The sequence below is a fragment of the Pocillopora verrucosa genome, chromosome 5 (assembly GCF_036669915.1).
Source record: "Pocillopora verrucosa isolate sample1 chromosome 5, ASM3666991v2, whole genome shotgun sequence".
Taxonomy (NCBI): domain Eukaryota; kingdom Metazoa; phylum Cnidaria; class Anthozoa; order Scleractinia; family Pocilloporidae; genus Pocillopora; species Pocillopora verrucosa.
The window spans coordinates 16,358,614-16,374,760 of NC_089316.1; the positions used below are offsets into that span (position 1 = coordinate 16,358,614).

General features: G+C 37.7%; 2 protein-coding genes and 1 long non-coding RNA gene across 12 annotated transcripts in view; 1 reads left to right on the forward strand and 2 right to left on the reverse strand.

Annotated features, from left to right (window-relative positions):
- Positions 1–12,468, forward strand: part of LOC131768882 (uncharacterized protein RP688-like) — a 22,246-nt gene extending 9,778 nt beyond the window's left edge. Inside the window, exons 1-5 of one of the 9 annotated variants that reach the window (XM_066167221.1) lie at positions 1,924–2,226; positions 3,038–3,451; positions 3,815–3,953; positions 4,217–4,522; positions 11,238–12,409. In XM_066167221.1, the coding sequence (XP_066023318.1) occupies positions 4,279–4,522; positions 11,238–11,722 (729 nt within the window). In that variant the 5' untranslated portion in view covers positions 1,924–2,226; positions 3,038–3,451; positions 3,815–3,953; positions 4,217–4,278 and the 3' untranslated portion in view covers positions 11,723–12,409. The other 8 variants (XM_059084580.2, XM_059084585.2, XM_059084584.2 and 5 more) reach the window with 8 other exon arrangements.
- On the reverse strand, positions 5,930–10,270 carry LOC136281043 (uncharacterized). Of its 2 annotated transcripts, none has more exons than XR_010717543.1 (3): positions 9,308–10,270; positions 8,382–8,701; positions 5,930–8,105 (listed from the first exon to the last, which is right to left on the reverse strand). It is a non-coding gene; the product is annotated as an uncharacterized lncRNA (long non-coding RNA). The 2 variants fall into 2 exon arrangements; XR_010717542.1 differs by having other exon boundaries at positions 5,930–6,758; positions 6,919–8,701.
- Positions 12,469–12,523: 55 nt separating the features above from the next.
- On the reverse strand, positions 12,524–15,093 carry LOC131768883 (uncharacterized). The gene is made up of 4 exons (XM_059084586.2): positions 14,816–15,093; positions 14,093–14,155; positions 13,329–13,610; positions 12,524–12,664 (listed from the first exon to the last, which is right to left on the reverse strand). The coding sequence occupies exons 1-4, from the start codon at positions 14,957–14,959 to the stop codon at positions 12,602–12,604; spliced, it is 552 nt and encodes a 183-aa protein (XP_058940569.2). The 5' UTR covers positions 14,960–15,093; the 3' UTR covers positions 12,524–12,601.
- Between the last annotated feature and the right edge of the window lie 1,054 nt (positions 15,094–16,147).

The window sequence follows — 16,147 nt, forward strand, 5'->3', positions numbered from 1 at the left end:
CAATTTTTCCTAATTAACCAGGGAAGCAAAACACAATTCATTTTCAATATGGCGGTGAAAGCAGCAGAAATTGGCAGATTTTGACTGAACATTAAGTAAATGTAAGGCCGTTCCTTTTTCTTTTCACCATAGGCAAATATAATCTGATTTATTCTGAATGTTTAAAAGTATTTTTTTTTTGTACGTATTTGTCGCACATTCTGTGGTTCCCAAGGACAAACGCAATCACTGTTTTTCAATAAGTAATTTGAGACCGGCTTTCGAGAAGGTCAAAATTTGATGTACGTCGTAGTTTGGAGCCTTTCTGAGATTTGGATGGCCGCTTTGATCATTCTTCAACAGCTCTGACCAAACGTGCTCAAACGCTCTCCAACGGTTCATGCGTTTCTCGCACTTTAAACGATAGTGCTTGAGACCGATGAGGGCCAAGAAGAGGCCTACTGATGCGTTACACAGCGTTGTTATCGTATACTCAATTGTGTTGTAAATCTACTTTCATAAGAAAAAGGAAATTTACGAATGGCGAGTGTTGCATGGTAAATCTACTATCTTGATCATTGAATGACAGGACAGATGAATTAGAGCAACGAAAGGTGTCACTTAACCAATAAATAACAGTCTACAATGCACACGGCGACACACTGGATAACCGGAGATTAGAAGGTAGTCGATGGTTAAAGGCCCATTTCCAACCTTGATGCAACGCGCGCCGCGACCCAATTTCCTGTAACACGAAATTCCCAGATCACTGAAAACCTTCTAAAATCGCCTCAAAAGCCATCCTGGACATATAGTCAACGGTTTTACGGTAAATAAATTCGCCGTTCGTCATTTTACAGCTTCCTTACAGTATTTTGAATTTTGTTCGGAAGAATCCGCAGAAAATTTTTTTCAAGTGTCACGCTTGGATCTCGTCGTACTCTGTGAACAGAGTCGCCGAAAAGGACAACGTTCAAATTTTTTCACTTTCTAGAAGTGCTTGAGGATTCTAAATGAAGATAAAATATTTCCAATAGAAATTGGTATTTTTCAAAGAGGAATATGGAAAAATATCAGACTGCCGGACGTTTAGTTATTCAAAGACCGTGTCCGGTAGTGTCCGGTGAAAATTTTCTTAGTGTCACGCTTGGATCTCTTCGCACTGTATGTACAAGGTCAGCGAAACGGACAACGTTGGGATTTTTTCACTTTCTAGAAGCGCTTGAGGATTGTAAATGAAGGTAGAATATTTTCCTACGAAAAATTGGTAAATTTCAGAGAAATATGGAGTTATTTGTGGACCGTGTCCAACCGTGTCATCATATTGACAAGTTTCTAAGTGTCAAGCGTTTGGATGGCTTTGTACTCTTTATACAGGGTTAGCGAAAAACATCAAGTTCGAAATTTTAGGCTGCCTGGAAGCGCTTGAGGATTGTAAATATGGATAGAACATTTTCGTATAAATATTTTTTGGATTTCGAGGAGAAATATGAAAAAATATTGGACTGCCGGACGTTTAATTACTTTAAGTTTAGTCACTTCATTACAGGAACGTCAGCGACACTGACAGTTTGTGTTACCATTCTTATTTGCTGCTTTGCTTGGACAACAACCTCGACCACTCTTTCGAGCGCAAGCTCCTCTCCACGGGCAGGAAATTTTAACTGACCCTTGGTCCTATTTAACAAGGATGGCAAACTTCAATTTAAAAAAATTGATGAATGTATGAAAACGTGGTGGATCAACATTTTCACCTTCTTCGAAATGCTCGCAAGGATTTTTGTGTTCCTCTTTAGCAACAACCGATCCATAAGCATTTACTGCCTCAGAATCTACGAAATCAATCGATTCATCTGATTCCATGCCCGATTAAAACGTATAGAACTGTTTTGAACAGAATTATTTTGACAAACTCTTCAAATTCATCAGAGAAAACGCAGAAAGTACTTTGAGCAACGTGACAAGGTAAAAATAACCGACCAATCAGAGGCGCTATTCAAACAAAAGCGGCGATTCAAAACAAAAACAAACGACCGCATTGCATCAAGGTTGGTAGGCTTGTGCGACTCCGGCCATTCGCTTGCGCTTTTAAATCTTCTGACCTGAAAGCTTAGCTGTTATTACGATATCTTTTAATGACTTTTGTTTACGATGTGATAGTAAGGTTTTTCAGTTGTCATTTCTCCATCTGTATGTTCTTGGTCTTCTTGAGGATTGGCAAAGCCAGATTAGATTATGTTACCAGAGGTAATATTTTCATTTGTGCGCGCTATTTTTTTCGTTTTCAGGTATACTGTCTCTCCCGCATAAAATAACTCCAGAGATACGTTTCTCAAAATCTTATTCTCGGTATTCTTTATTCTTTAAGCATATTTGAAACTCTGTACGTTTTTATTAAACGTTGAGCGTGACGAATTTGGTCTTAGGAGGCGTATGCCTTCTCCTTTCAGGAATCCCGTATTTGCGCCTTTAACTGTATGACGTGAAAAGCAGATCGTGAAAAGTAGATCGCAACGCCTTATATTCTTTTTCGTTTGTTTATTGTTCTCGTGCAAGAGTGCTAATTGTAGTAAAATTTTGCGTGCGCTTTCTTTGTGTCATTGTGTAATGTTGAGTAACGTATCATGTATTTAACCGTATTGTTCATCGTAGTTTGGTGCAGTTTTGCAGTGTAGTTTCGTCGAGTGTAGTTTCGTATATTTGTTCTTTTCGCTTCGTGCAGTTTGTTCGCCACTAGGCAGTATCTATAACATCGCAACAAATGTAAGTTTTGTATCATGTAGTTTTCTTCGTTGTTTTCGTTGTAGCTTTCCTTGTGTATTTAGTCTAGTTTATATTGTAATAGTTTTCGTTCGCTGTTTTATTTGCAGTTTTAACCGTACCGTGTCGTTTCGTTCCGCGTTAAAAATTGCGCTAGAATTAATTAGTATTAGTCGCCAGTGGCAGTTACATAGTTCGTGTATTAAGGGGGCCGCTATCTCTTTGTAATATAATGCGTTTGCATGTCTAGGGTCGATTTTCCATTAAATAACTCGCGAATTTGATATTGTTCACACAGCCATCAGCTGTGAGCGTAACTGATAACGAATTTGTCACGGAGGAATAACGCTTTTTAACTTTCGAAGGAACGGCAAATGACAGTAAATCCCCATTACATTCCACGTTTATTCACGCTATCTCGCTGCCACAAGAGACGTTCACTCGACCGCGACAGCGACAGGATGCAAATGACTCACTTTTCGTTTTACGACCATGATGCAACACAATCAGAGCGCGCACACTGCCTGGGTTGGACTGTAAAAGAGTTGCCTTGTTTCTTTTGTATAACATGATTGATAGGTGGGCGTTTAACAAATATTTGTTTCTTCATGAATATTTCCTACTCTTAATTACACACTGAGAAATGTCACGATCCATGTCAAGAGCAATTAAATTCTCTTCGCTGTTCTTATTTGAAAGCTCCTTCACCAAGGTAACATTAAATGCACGTAAACCGCTTTATATGGGGTACACTAGCCTTATTCAGTGGATTGGTATAATTATAATATAAAACGCCTGGATATTATGTAACATTTTTGTTCGAGTCTCGTAAGGGCGACGAGAATGCGAGCAATGAGGAAAATTCCTATTTCATCACGTATACATGCAGCATTTGTGTGACGTGCGAGAAACCATTTGAGAAAAACATCACTTCTCATGCCCTTTTCGGAAGTGATCGTTGTCCTGTTGCCTGAACACTTCGAAAAGTTTTGCGGATACTGGCATAAACAAAAGTTGGAAGGGGCTTTGTATTCCCCCAACTGAGGTAACCACATATGAGTTTCAACATTTTCAGCTGTCAGGAAGTGCAAATGACCTCTGGAAGAAAGGTAGCGGCAATGCCTATTTAGTCGGGTAGACTTTACCCCGTGGGAAAGCCGCAAATGAAAGCGTTGCGTGGGAAAGCAGCAAATGAAGCGTTGCGATAATTCAAGGTAGCAAAAATTTTACTTTCTATGGGGCAACTTTTTAGTTCATATTAATTTTGGGAAGTACACGTTGTTTTCGACATGTAATCAATACAATGACGGGTTCAGTGATATCAGAGCATGACTCTAAATTAGAGTCATCGAAACTTGATTTCAATTTCATTTTGTATCTTTTTTTGTTTCTATTCCACTTTTTGATTTGTAACCAAGCAATTGTCTTCCAGTTCATTTGCATGGAATGCTCAAACACGTGTCTATGCTCTCTTTAGATTTGCATGACATCCTCCGCTGAAAGACGGCTTTTACTGATTTTGAGGAGGCTAAGTTCAAAATGTTTTGCTGTGATTTTTCATCAAGAAGAAGAAGAATGCTGGCGAACAGGCTACTGATAATATCATCAGTTATAGTATTACTTGTCTTGGTGAGCCTCCATCTGGTAATTTTACCATCAGTGAGTGGGGGATATAACGAGGAATGTTACTTGCCACTGGAGAGACGTCAAACGTTAAGAATGATGGTGAAGAACATTTCGCGGGTGTTTGACAAGTACGGTGTTCAGTATTGGCTCGATTATGGTGAGTTTGGCATTCATTTCCAAGTTTAAATATAATTGTAACGTCACCACGCGCAAAAAAACCAACGCCAAAACTTAAAAGGACGCATCGTTCAAAGAATTGTGTTAAGAATCTACGGACTCGTATTGAGACACCTAGAAAACGTATCGTGCCTTTATTTCCATCGCTATCACTTTGTGGCGCATTTTGCGGGCTACAATGGATATTTTTGTGCTAAAATGTACTTAGGCCCGCTCGCATGCTCGCGTGGTTGTTCAGACTAATTTGTCATTCTTTTTTAGTTTTTATTTTTCTCAATGCCCTCTCATGTGATAATAATAGTAATATAGTTGATGTTCCTGAGCTAAATTTAATTTTTGGGTCTCTCTGAGAGTCAAGTTAATCCTTGCCTTACGAATCAGTATTATAACTAGTATAGGGGGTCTGTAGGACTGGCATGAAAGTGAAGCTCTAAGAAAAAAGTGGTCACGCAAACTACCAATGTCACGCGCCAGGAGAGGACAGCATGCGACAGGAAAAAATGTTTTCCTGCACGCGTTTGTGTGGTAAGTAACTCATGTCGACGGGAGATATTATCAGCATGCTTTTTTTCTATAAACAAAATAGTACGATTAGATGTCTATCATTTTATGATGGATCGTCTTCGAAATTGGCGCAAAGAATCGTCTCTTTCTCCGCCGAGTTATCAATTCATTTATTATTCGTTTGACGAGAAAACACGTTATACGTCTGAAGTGCCTCACCATCACTCAAAATTTTTAATGGGTCCTTCCAAGACGTTTCAATTTAGTCATTGCCCTTACACCGCTGAATCTGTCTTGTCAGTGATGTGGTGTCCAAAATGTAAACATACAGCCGTGTCTATTTACACACGAGTTTCACTTTATTGAGATAGGAAAAAAGATACGTGCGTGTGGGCATGATTTTGAAGAGGCCATGCATGCCTATGACAATTTGAGGAATCCGAGGAAAGATGTGACAGATTTGATTGGTCAAATCAAATATCCGCCTCGATGGTATAATATTGTGGAAAGAAACAGGAGACACACATTGGACAACTAGTTGTGTATGTGTCAAGACATGGTGGGATCCTTTTGTGTGAAAAAAATTCGTCGCTTGAAAAGAAAGATCCGTTTGCAAGCTTCGGAGTATGCTCAAGACATTGAAAAATACAAAGCTATGATTGACGGGATGAAGTTACGTGAGAGACATCGTGAACTTGTGTTTTAAGCGGCTTTACATCATGTTCACGAACCGACAGGGATGAGACATGGATGGGTCGATGGCGCTACTTGGGATAAAGAAATCGCGGCTGGTTTGGATTCTAAATATCATGATAAAGACTATTAAGATTTTTCAAAACATGATTTATTATACTTTTTTGTAGTTGTATACAATTGAAAAAAGTTCTATATGTGTCGAATAAAATGAATGATGGAATGATGTATATGTCTATTATTAAATGTGATTAACCAATCTGCATTTTCAATCACGGGCGGGTTTTCATAATTAGTAAATCCATAATGAATTATAGAAAGATTAATCTTATAAGCATTGATATAAGTGAAAAGTTGACATTGATAAACAGTAAATAGAGGTCTTCATGTTCACTCATTAAAAATGCATGTAACGCATAAAAGGATTGACTAAAATCTTCTAGGGGAAATTCAATCTGAAAAATAAAAATTAATCACTCATGTAAATTCTTATGGTACCACACGCAGGTAAAAAATTTTGTGTCTGATCCACGATATTCCATTATCTGTATTTCTTCATCATTTGAAAAGGTTAAACAGTGAAAGTGTTCGCTCAAAGTATAGACACTATCTACTAACATATAAAACATTTCATCATCAAATTGAATCACTTAGTTCATGTCTTCTGATGGTAAATAACGTAAAATCAAATCAAATGATGTGTAAATATTTTTCACTTCATCGGGTTCATACTGGAAATGTTCGATCTAGAAAAATTAAAAAGTGAAGATCGTTACTGTTTTGCCTACAAGTAAAAAAGTGGTAGTTAGCCAATAATACTCGGTGCGTCTGTCTACCTTCATGAAAGCAACGAAACCATGTATACGAATCATACACACGAAGTACATTTCTTAGAAAATCGATATTTTCAAATTGAAAAGCTAGATTGAGTCCTTCTGTTCTTAATTCAGTTACAATCAAACGGAATAATGCGTAAAGATCTCCAATTTCCTCAGGGTGGTAAAGTGGTTTATATTCATCTAAAAAAGTCAAAGTACAAATGGTTACTACATCAGTTACATGTAAAATGAATTCTAATATCGTGTTATATCCTAAAGATAATCTTACATCATCATGAAAAAAACAGTGAAACAATTCGTTTAAAGCATAGACACGATTCACTTTGATATAAAACTGTACCTTATTAAATTGAAAGGCTAGATTCATGCCTCTCCTTCTTATCTTCAATAAAATACAAAATAATATTCGTGAATAGCATGACGTTCTCTAGTACTGATCTAAAAGAAAAAATGATTTATATTGATGAAGATAATATCTATCGAGTGCAAATAACCGTACTTCCATAAAAAAGTTTACATGCGAATAACATCGCATTCCTCGATGATATTGTGAATATAATCCAAGAAACTCATTGATGGTAGGTGATACTAGATGAACAAAACCTAAATCACGAAAGGCGGTTTCAGGATTTGTATCACAGGTTTCTAAAAATTGTTTTGAAACTCATCACAAAATTTGACATGTACTAATAATAAAAAAAACATTTTGATGTAAGTGTAACTTTTTAGCGTAGATGAGACTTTGAATGGCATTCTTGACAAATCGATGATTCAGTGCATAACAACACATCTCGTAAATCATTTTCAGGCGTGTAGGATCTGATCTCATAAAAAATTAAGCCGCCTGTAAGAAAAAGTGACGAATATGATAAATGCTATTGGTATACCGAAGTGTTTCTCGACTAGAAATAACAGGATGTTGTAATTTGAATCTTACGAAAGGAAAAAATAGAGAAGCATTAAAAAAAGTGTCTTAAAAATGAAGCAAAAGGAAATTGTCTGCTACGAAATAATGATCGTGTATTCTCAGGTTAACTGTGTTCAAACCAGGCATTAAAATATCCATCAAATTCAAAATGTTTATAAATTTCAACGAGAATGAGATCTTCATGTGAAATGTTGCGATATGTCATGGCGGTTCGCACATCATCGATTAATTGTAGCATGTAATTATACATGAAATCATGTTCTAGTATAAAATAGGTGGCTTCTAAGAGATCAGGCATCTAAAGATGAATAAAAAAGTGGGTCTTAGTCTTAGATAGTCATTATAATCATCTAAAATTCGAAACGAAAAAAATTAAACATGGAAAGTGGAAAAAATAAATATGAAATAGCCTCTAAACTATATTTACAAAAGATGCTATAATAACACAATTGATGCATTTCTTCAATATCATTTTGTAATAATATATGTTTCATGGAAGTTATTAGCGAATACCGTTTTGTAGGTAAATTGAAGTGAGGTTCAAAAGTATAAATACGTAGCATCATATATGGCATGGAATCGGGAAAATTTTGCATGTACTGAAAGTTAAAAATAAAAAAATTACGATCAGAGTCAGAAGTAAATAGGCAGATTTAATGGAGTCACACGTTCACAACAATAATCGACCTGTTCTTCAATCAACTAAGAAACCAGCCACCCACAACTGCAAATAGGACACCAAACCATTTCATCAATATCTTCATCCTCAAAAAATAAAAAATTTTCATTCTTAGAGTGAGGTGATATTCATACATTCCAGGTGACACTTGAGCGAATGATACTTAAAGATCAGAAGAAACACCTAATCCACCTACTTGAGTAATTCGGTCTTCAATAGCGCCTGGTTCCAATAAGGCTTCCAAATCTCTAAGGGCTTGTTGACGCTGTTGTTCTCTATCAGGTACACGGACAGGATTGGTAGCAGCAAAAGGGGTTCGACAATTTCCATAACAATCGTGCGAGTTCACATGATGTTGACGACAGGTACGGTGAATTCGTCGACTACAACATAAAGTCGGTTTTGCACCACGCATCGTCACATCGATCATGACGAGGCATAAAAAACAGGCGTAGGGCGTATCATCCACTTCCACCTCTTGTTGAGTAAACGTCTTGATCGTCGTACAGGAGGCATCTTTAAAAAAAGACAAATTGTTATCAAGGTCACAGACACAGACACAGATCAAATACAGACTTACTCTATAGCGTGACAGCGTGACAGTATTGCTCTCTCTTGTCTTCTTGTTCACTTGGTAATACTATGATAATCAATGAGGACGAGTTCGCAGTCTTACTTCATTTTATAATATAGAGTGACGTCATGAATTATATACCCATACCCCCCTCCCCTTTCCCCATCCCCATGATGTGACAGATGTCTATTGGGGTTGACATGTAAGATAAAATCTGTCAATTAGGGTAAATACGATTTGGCGCAAAATACATCTACCTATTCTCGTGTGTGCTGCCACGACTCTCTCCGATACTATTCGTTCTTTCTATAGGTCAGATTGTACGGCAGATTTCTTAGCCTTTCTCACCGAATTGACGGTGAATGAGTATGGTGAAGATCGAGATGTCATATGTATCTTTCATGACCTGAAAGGGTACGGTTCGGTGTTTTTACAACATCAACTGCAAAAAGAAGGAAGACGTATGGAAGACATGGTGAAAACCGGTACCAAAGCCCTTCCGTTTTGTGTGGGGCCTATTTTTTTTAAAGGTTCGCTTTGTTTCTTACCTGTGGCTCTCTTCTTTTTCTACCACCTTTGGTATTTCTGAATGGAAAAAAGGGGTTCTTTCCTCATCTTTTCAATATGCAAGACCATCAAGAGTATGTAGGACCTATCCTAGACATAGTGTACTATGATCCAGAAGGCATGTCAGCCAAGAAAAGACAAGAATTTGAAACCTGGTACGCCACCCAACTTCAAGAAGAAGTGAACTTTAATTTGAAAAAAGAATTGATTGCTTACTGCAAGTCGGATGTAGCTTTACTGAAAGCAGGATGTCAGGTGTGTGTTCTGAAACCCGTTGTTCTCCACCATTACGTACGTGCTGAATACGAGGTATATCACAAGACGATGAGGGCAACTGATGTTCACACCACAATAACCATTCTAAGGCTACTCTTGATTGGTTGACTCTGGCGCCTTTCCAACCACGAGGAGGTTCTACGGCTACGGTCTCAGGTGAGAGATGACATTTTCGCTAATACCGGTTACAAGCTGAGGCAATCGTAATACATTTTTCGTCAGGGTCAAACTGGGAAATGTCCTTGAATTCTTGGACAAATTTCTGACATCCTGCTTTCAGTAAAGCTACTTTATCATGTAGAATCCAAACCAGCCGCGATTTCTTTATCCCAAGTATCGCCACAGACCCAACCATTTCTCATCCCTAACGGCTCGTGAATATGATTTAAAGCCGCATAAAATACAAGTTCACGATGTCTCTCGCGTAACTTTATCTCGTCAATCTTAGCTTTGTATTTTTCAATGTCTTGAGCATGCTCCGAAGCTTGCAAACGGATCTTTCTTTCAAGCGACGAATTTTTTTCATACAAGAAGGTCCCGCCATGTCTTGACACATACACAACTAGTTGTCCAATGTGTGTCTCCTGTTTCTTTCCACAATATTATACCATCGAGGCGAATATTTGACCAGCATCAACGCTTCTATTTGACCGATCAAATCTGTCACATCTTTCCTTTTCCTCTTCCAATTGTTATACGCATGACCTCTTCAAAATCATGCCCACACGAACGTATCTTTTTCCTATCTCAATAAAGCGAAACTCGTGTGTAAACAGATACAGCTGCATATTTACATTTTGGACAACACATCATTGACAAGACAGATTCAGCGGTGTAACGACAATGACAGAATTGAAACGTCTTGGAAGAACCCATCAGACATTTTGAGTGATGGTTAGGCACTTCAGACGTATAACGTGTTTTCCCGTCAAACGAATAATAGATGAATTGATAACTCTTTCCGCCAAAATCGAAGACGTTCCATCACCATTTTATTTATAGAAAAAAGCATGCTGATAATATCTCCCGCCGCCATGAGTTACTTACCACACAAACGCGTGAAGGAAAACATTTTTTCCTGTCGCATGCTGTCCTCTCCTGGCGTGTGACATTGGTAGCTTGCGTGACCACTTTTTTCTTAGAGCCTCACTTTCATGCCAGTCCTACAGACCCCCTATACTACTCGAATCGGGCTAAAATGACTCTGAGACGGGTCCAAAGCATATGTTAACCAGAGAACATAAACTCGTTTTTGTTTTATTGGTGCCGTGTATTCTTAACCCTTCGACTCCCAATGTGTCATTCGTAATTCCTCTTACCGTTTGCCATACAACTCTTATGATGTTAGTTGGGAGAATATGTGATTGGATCAACTAATCCCCAAACTGATATTTTTTTTTTATACTCACTACCAGTCTGCTTGGTTTTGTACTGATGTTGTAAGGAGAAGTTCTGTCACGGTCACTTATCAGAGTTAAAGGGTCCATATTTGCAAGGTCATTCCGTCTATTCGTCGATCTCTTGTTGTAATTGTTTTTGTTTTTTCGGTTATTGACTCAATCATTTTTTCATTAATTAATCGAATCTCTTTCTCTTATTTACTTCACTTATAAAGTTCGATTCTTTTGTATTCAGGAACCCTGCTTGGCGCCTATCGCATGGGAGACATCTTGCCATATGATCACGATGCCGACATTTCTTATATTTTGGAAACCGAGAAGCCGGAAGCTTTCCGTGAACTGCGTGAGCTTGGAATGCAAGCCAATGGTTTGGTTGCAGTATTAGGGGATGTGACTGTGGATTTTATGAGATGGCAACCAGTGAACGTATCAAGTTACATTTCTGGCAAAACTGAAACAATGCTACGCAAATATTATCCTCCTTCATCAAAGGACAATCTCATTCTGAAATACCATCATACGTTGGAAACTTCTCCCATGTCGTGGGTGGTACCATTCAAAAAGTTCTATTTCCAGGAAGTGAACGTCGCACTTCCCAACTCACCGGATAAATTACTAGCCTTTAGATACCCGTATACGTTCGGAACGCTTGGATTACCGTTTCCTTATAAGTGGAAATGCTGGGTGCCCTGTTATTTGAGAAAAAGCAATGGCTGCTAAAGGTATCGAATGAATTAAAACCGAAAATGTGCACTGTGCTACTACGCTAGTTAAATTGTCCATCGCTCTGACGAAGGGCTAACGCTCGAAACGTCAGGTTTTAAACACTTTACGGTGACTAATTAACGTTATCAACTCAGTTAATAATACCAAATTACCCTGTTATACTCTCACACCGACGTAACACCACAATTTCTTAGGAAACATACACCTTTTATTCATACGCTTGATAAATAAGACAACGCAATAACGCCTAAATGCGTAAATGCATCCGTCGGCATACGCAAGAAAAGTGAAGCACTATCCGGAATGCAGTTGTCCACAAGGTTAGAGCGCACTGTCCTGAGCGTTGGGAAGGTAATTACGTTGTTTATTTTGGCGAAACATTTGAATTTCACTACGACTCTCCCCACGTATTAGTAGCCTGCGTAGCGGATGGTTTTTTTGCTTCATAGCGCACACAAAACCGCTGCTAACGCAGGCTCAAGGGGCGGCAATAATGAATCCAATCAGAGGGCTGCAGGAAGAAAACCAAAGTAAGAAGATGCAGAGAGGATCAAGTGGAATATGAGAATCCATATGTTAATTTTTTTAGGGGTTTTAAGGAAATATTTATATACTTTTATGTGATTAAATCAGCAAAATATTTAAGAATGTAATATTTATTAATGATGTAATTGCTTAAATTTAAAAGTCGTCTGAGCAAATAATAATTAAAGTTTTATTTATTAACAGCAGGCACACTAAATTTTTGCATTGTTTTAAACTATCTTTACTATTGTCAATTTTGTAATTAAAGTTTGCTATTATTTGTCAAAAGATGTATGTTGACAAAGGTTTTCTTTCATTCTAGTGTCATGTTACAAACTGGCGCGATGACTAAGACTCACACTTAGTCTGAATAGTATTGGATCTTCCTCTTGGTGGGTGAATACAATGCAGCTGAAAAAGATCAGTCACCATATAAAAATAGGAGAATTTCAATCGTAATTGGATTGGGAGGTCGCGGAATATTTACCTTTTAGGAATGAGTTTGTTGTTTCTTGGGATATAAATTGGGAATTTGATGCTAAATCATAGGGTGACACTCTCCATACGCACCGTCAGTCTTAAATGGGTATGTGTCAAAATTGGCCGAGTCTTGGGTTCTGTAACAATTTCCAACATGCAAGAGAGGTTTTGAATAAATATTTACCTTTTTACGAAATCGCTCTACGTGTAGCTTATAAACAGGGAGTAAAAAGGGTCTAAATCCTTCATATCTTGCGTCTCCATAGCTTACCCGTACCTATCCTTATTGAATAATTACGGTTGATCATATTGGATTTATCATGTTTGCAAATGTGAGAAGAAAAATACAAGTAAACTCATGTAACTCGTCACCAGATTCGTTTTTCGGACTGCTTCCTTGAAGTAACCGAATGTACAAATTTTTTTTCCGGGATACGTTAGCCAATCAGAACTCAGGGTTTGCTTTATTTCGACACTCGCAGCACTCGCCTTAAAACGTTTGGGATTTTTCTTTTTTGAAAGAAGTTTTTTCACGATGATTTTCAAAATAATTTAGAATAGTTTGCGGTCCTAAAAAACTCCTTGTAATGCTTACCTCGTGCTCTGATGAGGGCTGGAGGCTTGCAAGGGTTGTGCTTCTAACAAGTGTAGCAGCGAGCATGATCTCCAAGATGAAAAACGCCACGAGGAGAGATGATATGGCAACCATCAGCTTCTCCTTATCAGTCAGGAAGGCAGTTGTCCCCTCTACCACGAAATCATAATTTTCCCATCGGTAGGTGTTAATCAGGCAATGGATCAGACCCCGATGATAGCTGTAAACTGCTATCGCAGATAGTACGATGCAAGCCACGCTAACTGACCACAGCGCATCGATCTGTTTCACAAAAAGGTAGTATAAGAGATTAAATAAGCAGCTTTAAGAAGATTCTAATGGACTAGGAATGAAAGGATCCCAATGATAGCTGTAAACTGCCATCGTAGATAGTACGATGCGAGCCTCACTTACTGACCACAGGGTACCCATTTGAGTAAAAAAGGGTTGGTGTTAGAGATTAAATAAGCTTTACGTAGATTCTAACGGGCGAGGAGCCCTAGGACCTTAATGCGAGGATTCATTGCAGCTTCAGTTTAATTTCAGGCCGTCTCTTCAACTTTTTAAGGATTTTAATTACCGTGTATTTTCATCCTAAAATTTACAAGTTGTGCTCCAAGTCGTCTCCCTCAATTTTATTTTCGCTGTTTGTTTATTTGTTTGTTTTTTAAGACCTCCTTTAATCAAAAATAGGAACGTTTGTACGTCGCATAAGGAATTGAAAAAATACGGTCACGTGAATCCTTGTTTTGGTAGTGTCCTACCAGAATAGACGATGGGATTGGAGCGCGGATTACAGCAAGTCCCATGGTGCCAGTCGCGAGAACCTTAGGAAAATAAAAGATTTTTTACATAGATTATAAATTTTCGTTATGTCAACTAAAAAATACTACCACTAAACCACATGATAACCTGCCTACAATTATGAAAATAATAATGATGATGACAATAACTGTAATAAGATAATGATGATAAAAGTGATATTTAATTTAAAATATTAGTACTGACAATGATCAGTAGCAATAAAACCTGCAAATATGGATGGTAATCAGCCAAACTGTGCGCCGCAACCCGAGCCGTATTTATTTACTATTTCCTTTTTAAGTATATTTCTCAATTTGCATTTTACAATATATATTTCGTATTATTTAGTATATTTCTCAATATGCATTTTATGCATTTCAATATTCAATATGCATTTTGGCGGTTAGAAACCAGTAAATTGTTCTGAAATTTTTATATGAACTGCTGAAATGCGGACCAAACGAGCAGACGAGTTTTGCCTTACATGATCATGATGAAAATAAAATTGTTATAATCATTAGCTCTACAGGAGATATCCGATAATCGATAACATAGTCAATCTGCAAACCCGGCTGACTCTCTTTACTCCATGGGGTAATACACAGCAGCAAAAGTCCTATTCCTCCTATAAACATACTGCATATTTCTCAAATTTTAATTTCAAAAGGTATCAGTTTTCTCACCAAGCTAGATATCCAACATGGCATATACGTTAGGCTGGTTTTGTATCCTACTTTATATCGATCCACCATACCAATCGTGAGGAAGATGGCCGCCATCGCCAACTGGGAAATTGAAAGGACCTTCATTCGTTTCTTCCCGCACATTTTTATCCCTTTGAACTTTGCTTCGAAAACGTTTTAATTAGAAAGGCTTGGACTTACGATCATAATAGTTTGTGTTCTTTATGCAAAATTAGGCTACGAAATAAGACTGCATGCAGCTGTGATGAATCCATGTACTTATATGACCCATTGGCTAATTTCTGTCACTCGCATATGAATAATTATGCGAAGCGATTCAGTGCCAACCAAATTTATAAAGAGCGTTCATATGGCGAAAAGCTTCCAGCATTTTTTCTTATATTACGTCTATACAACCTGGCTAATTTTTTATGTAACTTACTCAACAAAGATATCATGAAAATTCAGCAGTCGCATTCACAGTTGTTTTTGACGTTATATTTCATTTGCCTCACGCGTCATGCGTGGGAAACACGATCAAAGGTAAATGCAAATATTTTTTCCTGAGTTACTCAGGAAGTTTTTGTGGCTCTCTCGTAGTCCTTTGACGAAAACTCTATCACTGAAACCAAAACACATCCCTTCTCTAAAAGACAAAGAACCTTCGTTATTCTTCTGTCTTGGATATCTTCCTCAGAGAATACTTACGAAAACTCGAACCAATGTAACACAGATGTTCTTCCTATACTCTGAATTGCATGTCATAGTTTTATTCTATTATTATAACTCTAGGTGCAAATTTTTTTCTTTTTGAAAATCTATCGACCGGCTGCCACAGAGTGGACCCAACCCGATCCAGTTTTTTCCTGGTTTTCTTTGACGAACTTAACCTGCGCGTGAAAAGGTGAATTTTCAGGGAATGATAAGTCATCTTAATAGGCGTACCCTATCAAAAAAATAAACATTGTACTAGTTGCTATTTAGCTCTTGTTGTTATTAGGAATACTCACTCAAGACGGTATGGTATAAGGTGCCGTGCTTAACCTTAACAAGCATGTTGAGTCGTACAAACTGCATGGGTTCTTGACAACTATTTCCACAGGTTCACGATCATTTTAATTGCATCATCTTATTTTAAGTCTCTCTTATAGTCTTTTTGCGTGCATTTGTCACCCTCCTCTTCAAAAACAAATCTTCCTCATTGCAAAAAATTCCCTATCAGCCGCTGGAATATTAAAAAATTCCATTTGCGTCTAATTACAATAACAATAATAATTTACATTTCTAAAGCGCTAAAATTGTAAAAGTATTCTAAAGCGCTTTACAAAATAT

Bases quoted from the DNA above. Each gene is read 5' to 3' on its own strand.
- LOC131768883 (XM_059084586.2), bottom strand. From the start codon at position 14,959: ATGTGCGGGAAGAAACGAATGAAGGTCCTTTCAATTTCCCAGTTGGCG. The intron at 14,156-14,815 runs GTGAGAAAACTG...TATTTTCCTAAG, and splicing joins CATGTTGGATATCTAGCTTG to GTTCTCGCGACTGGCACCAT. The intron at 13,611-14,092 runs GTAGGACACTAC...TTTGTGAAACAG, and splicing joins CAATCCCATCGTCTATTCTG to ATCGATGCGCTGTGGTCAGT.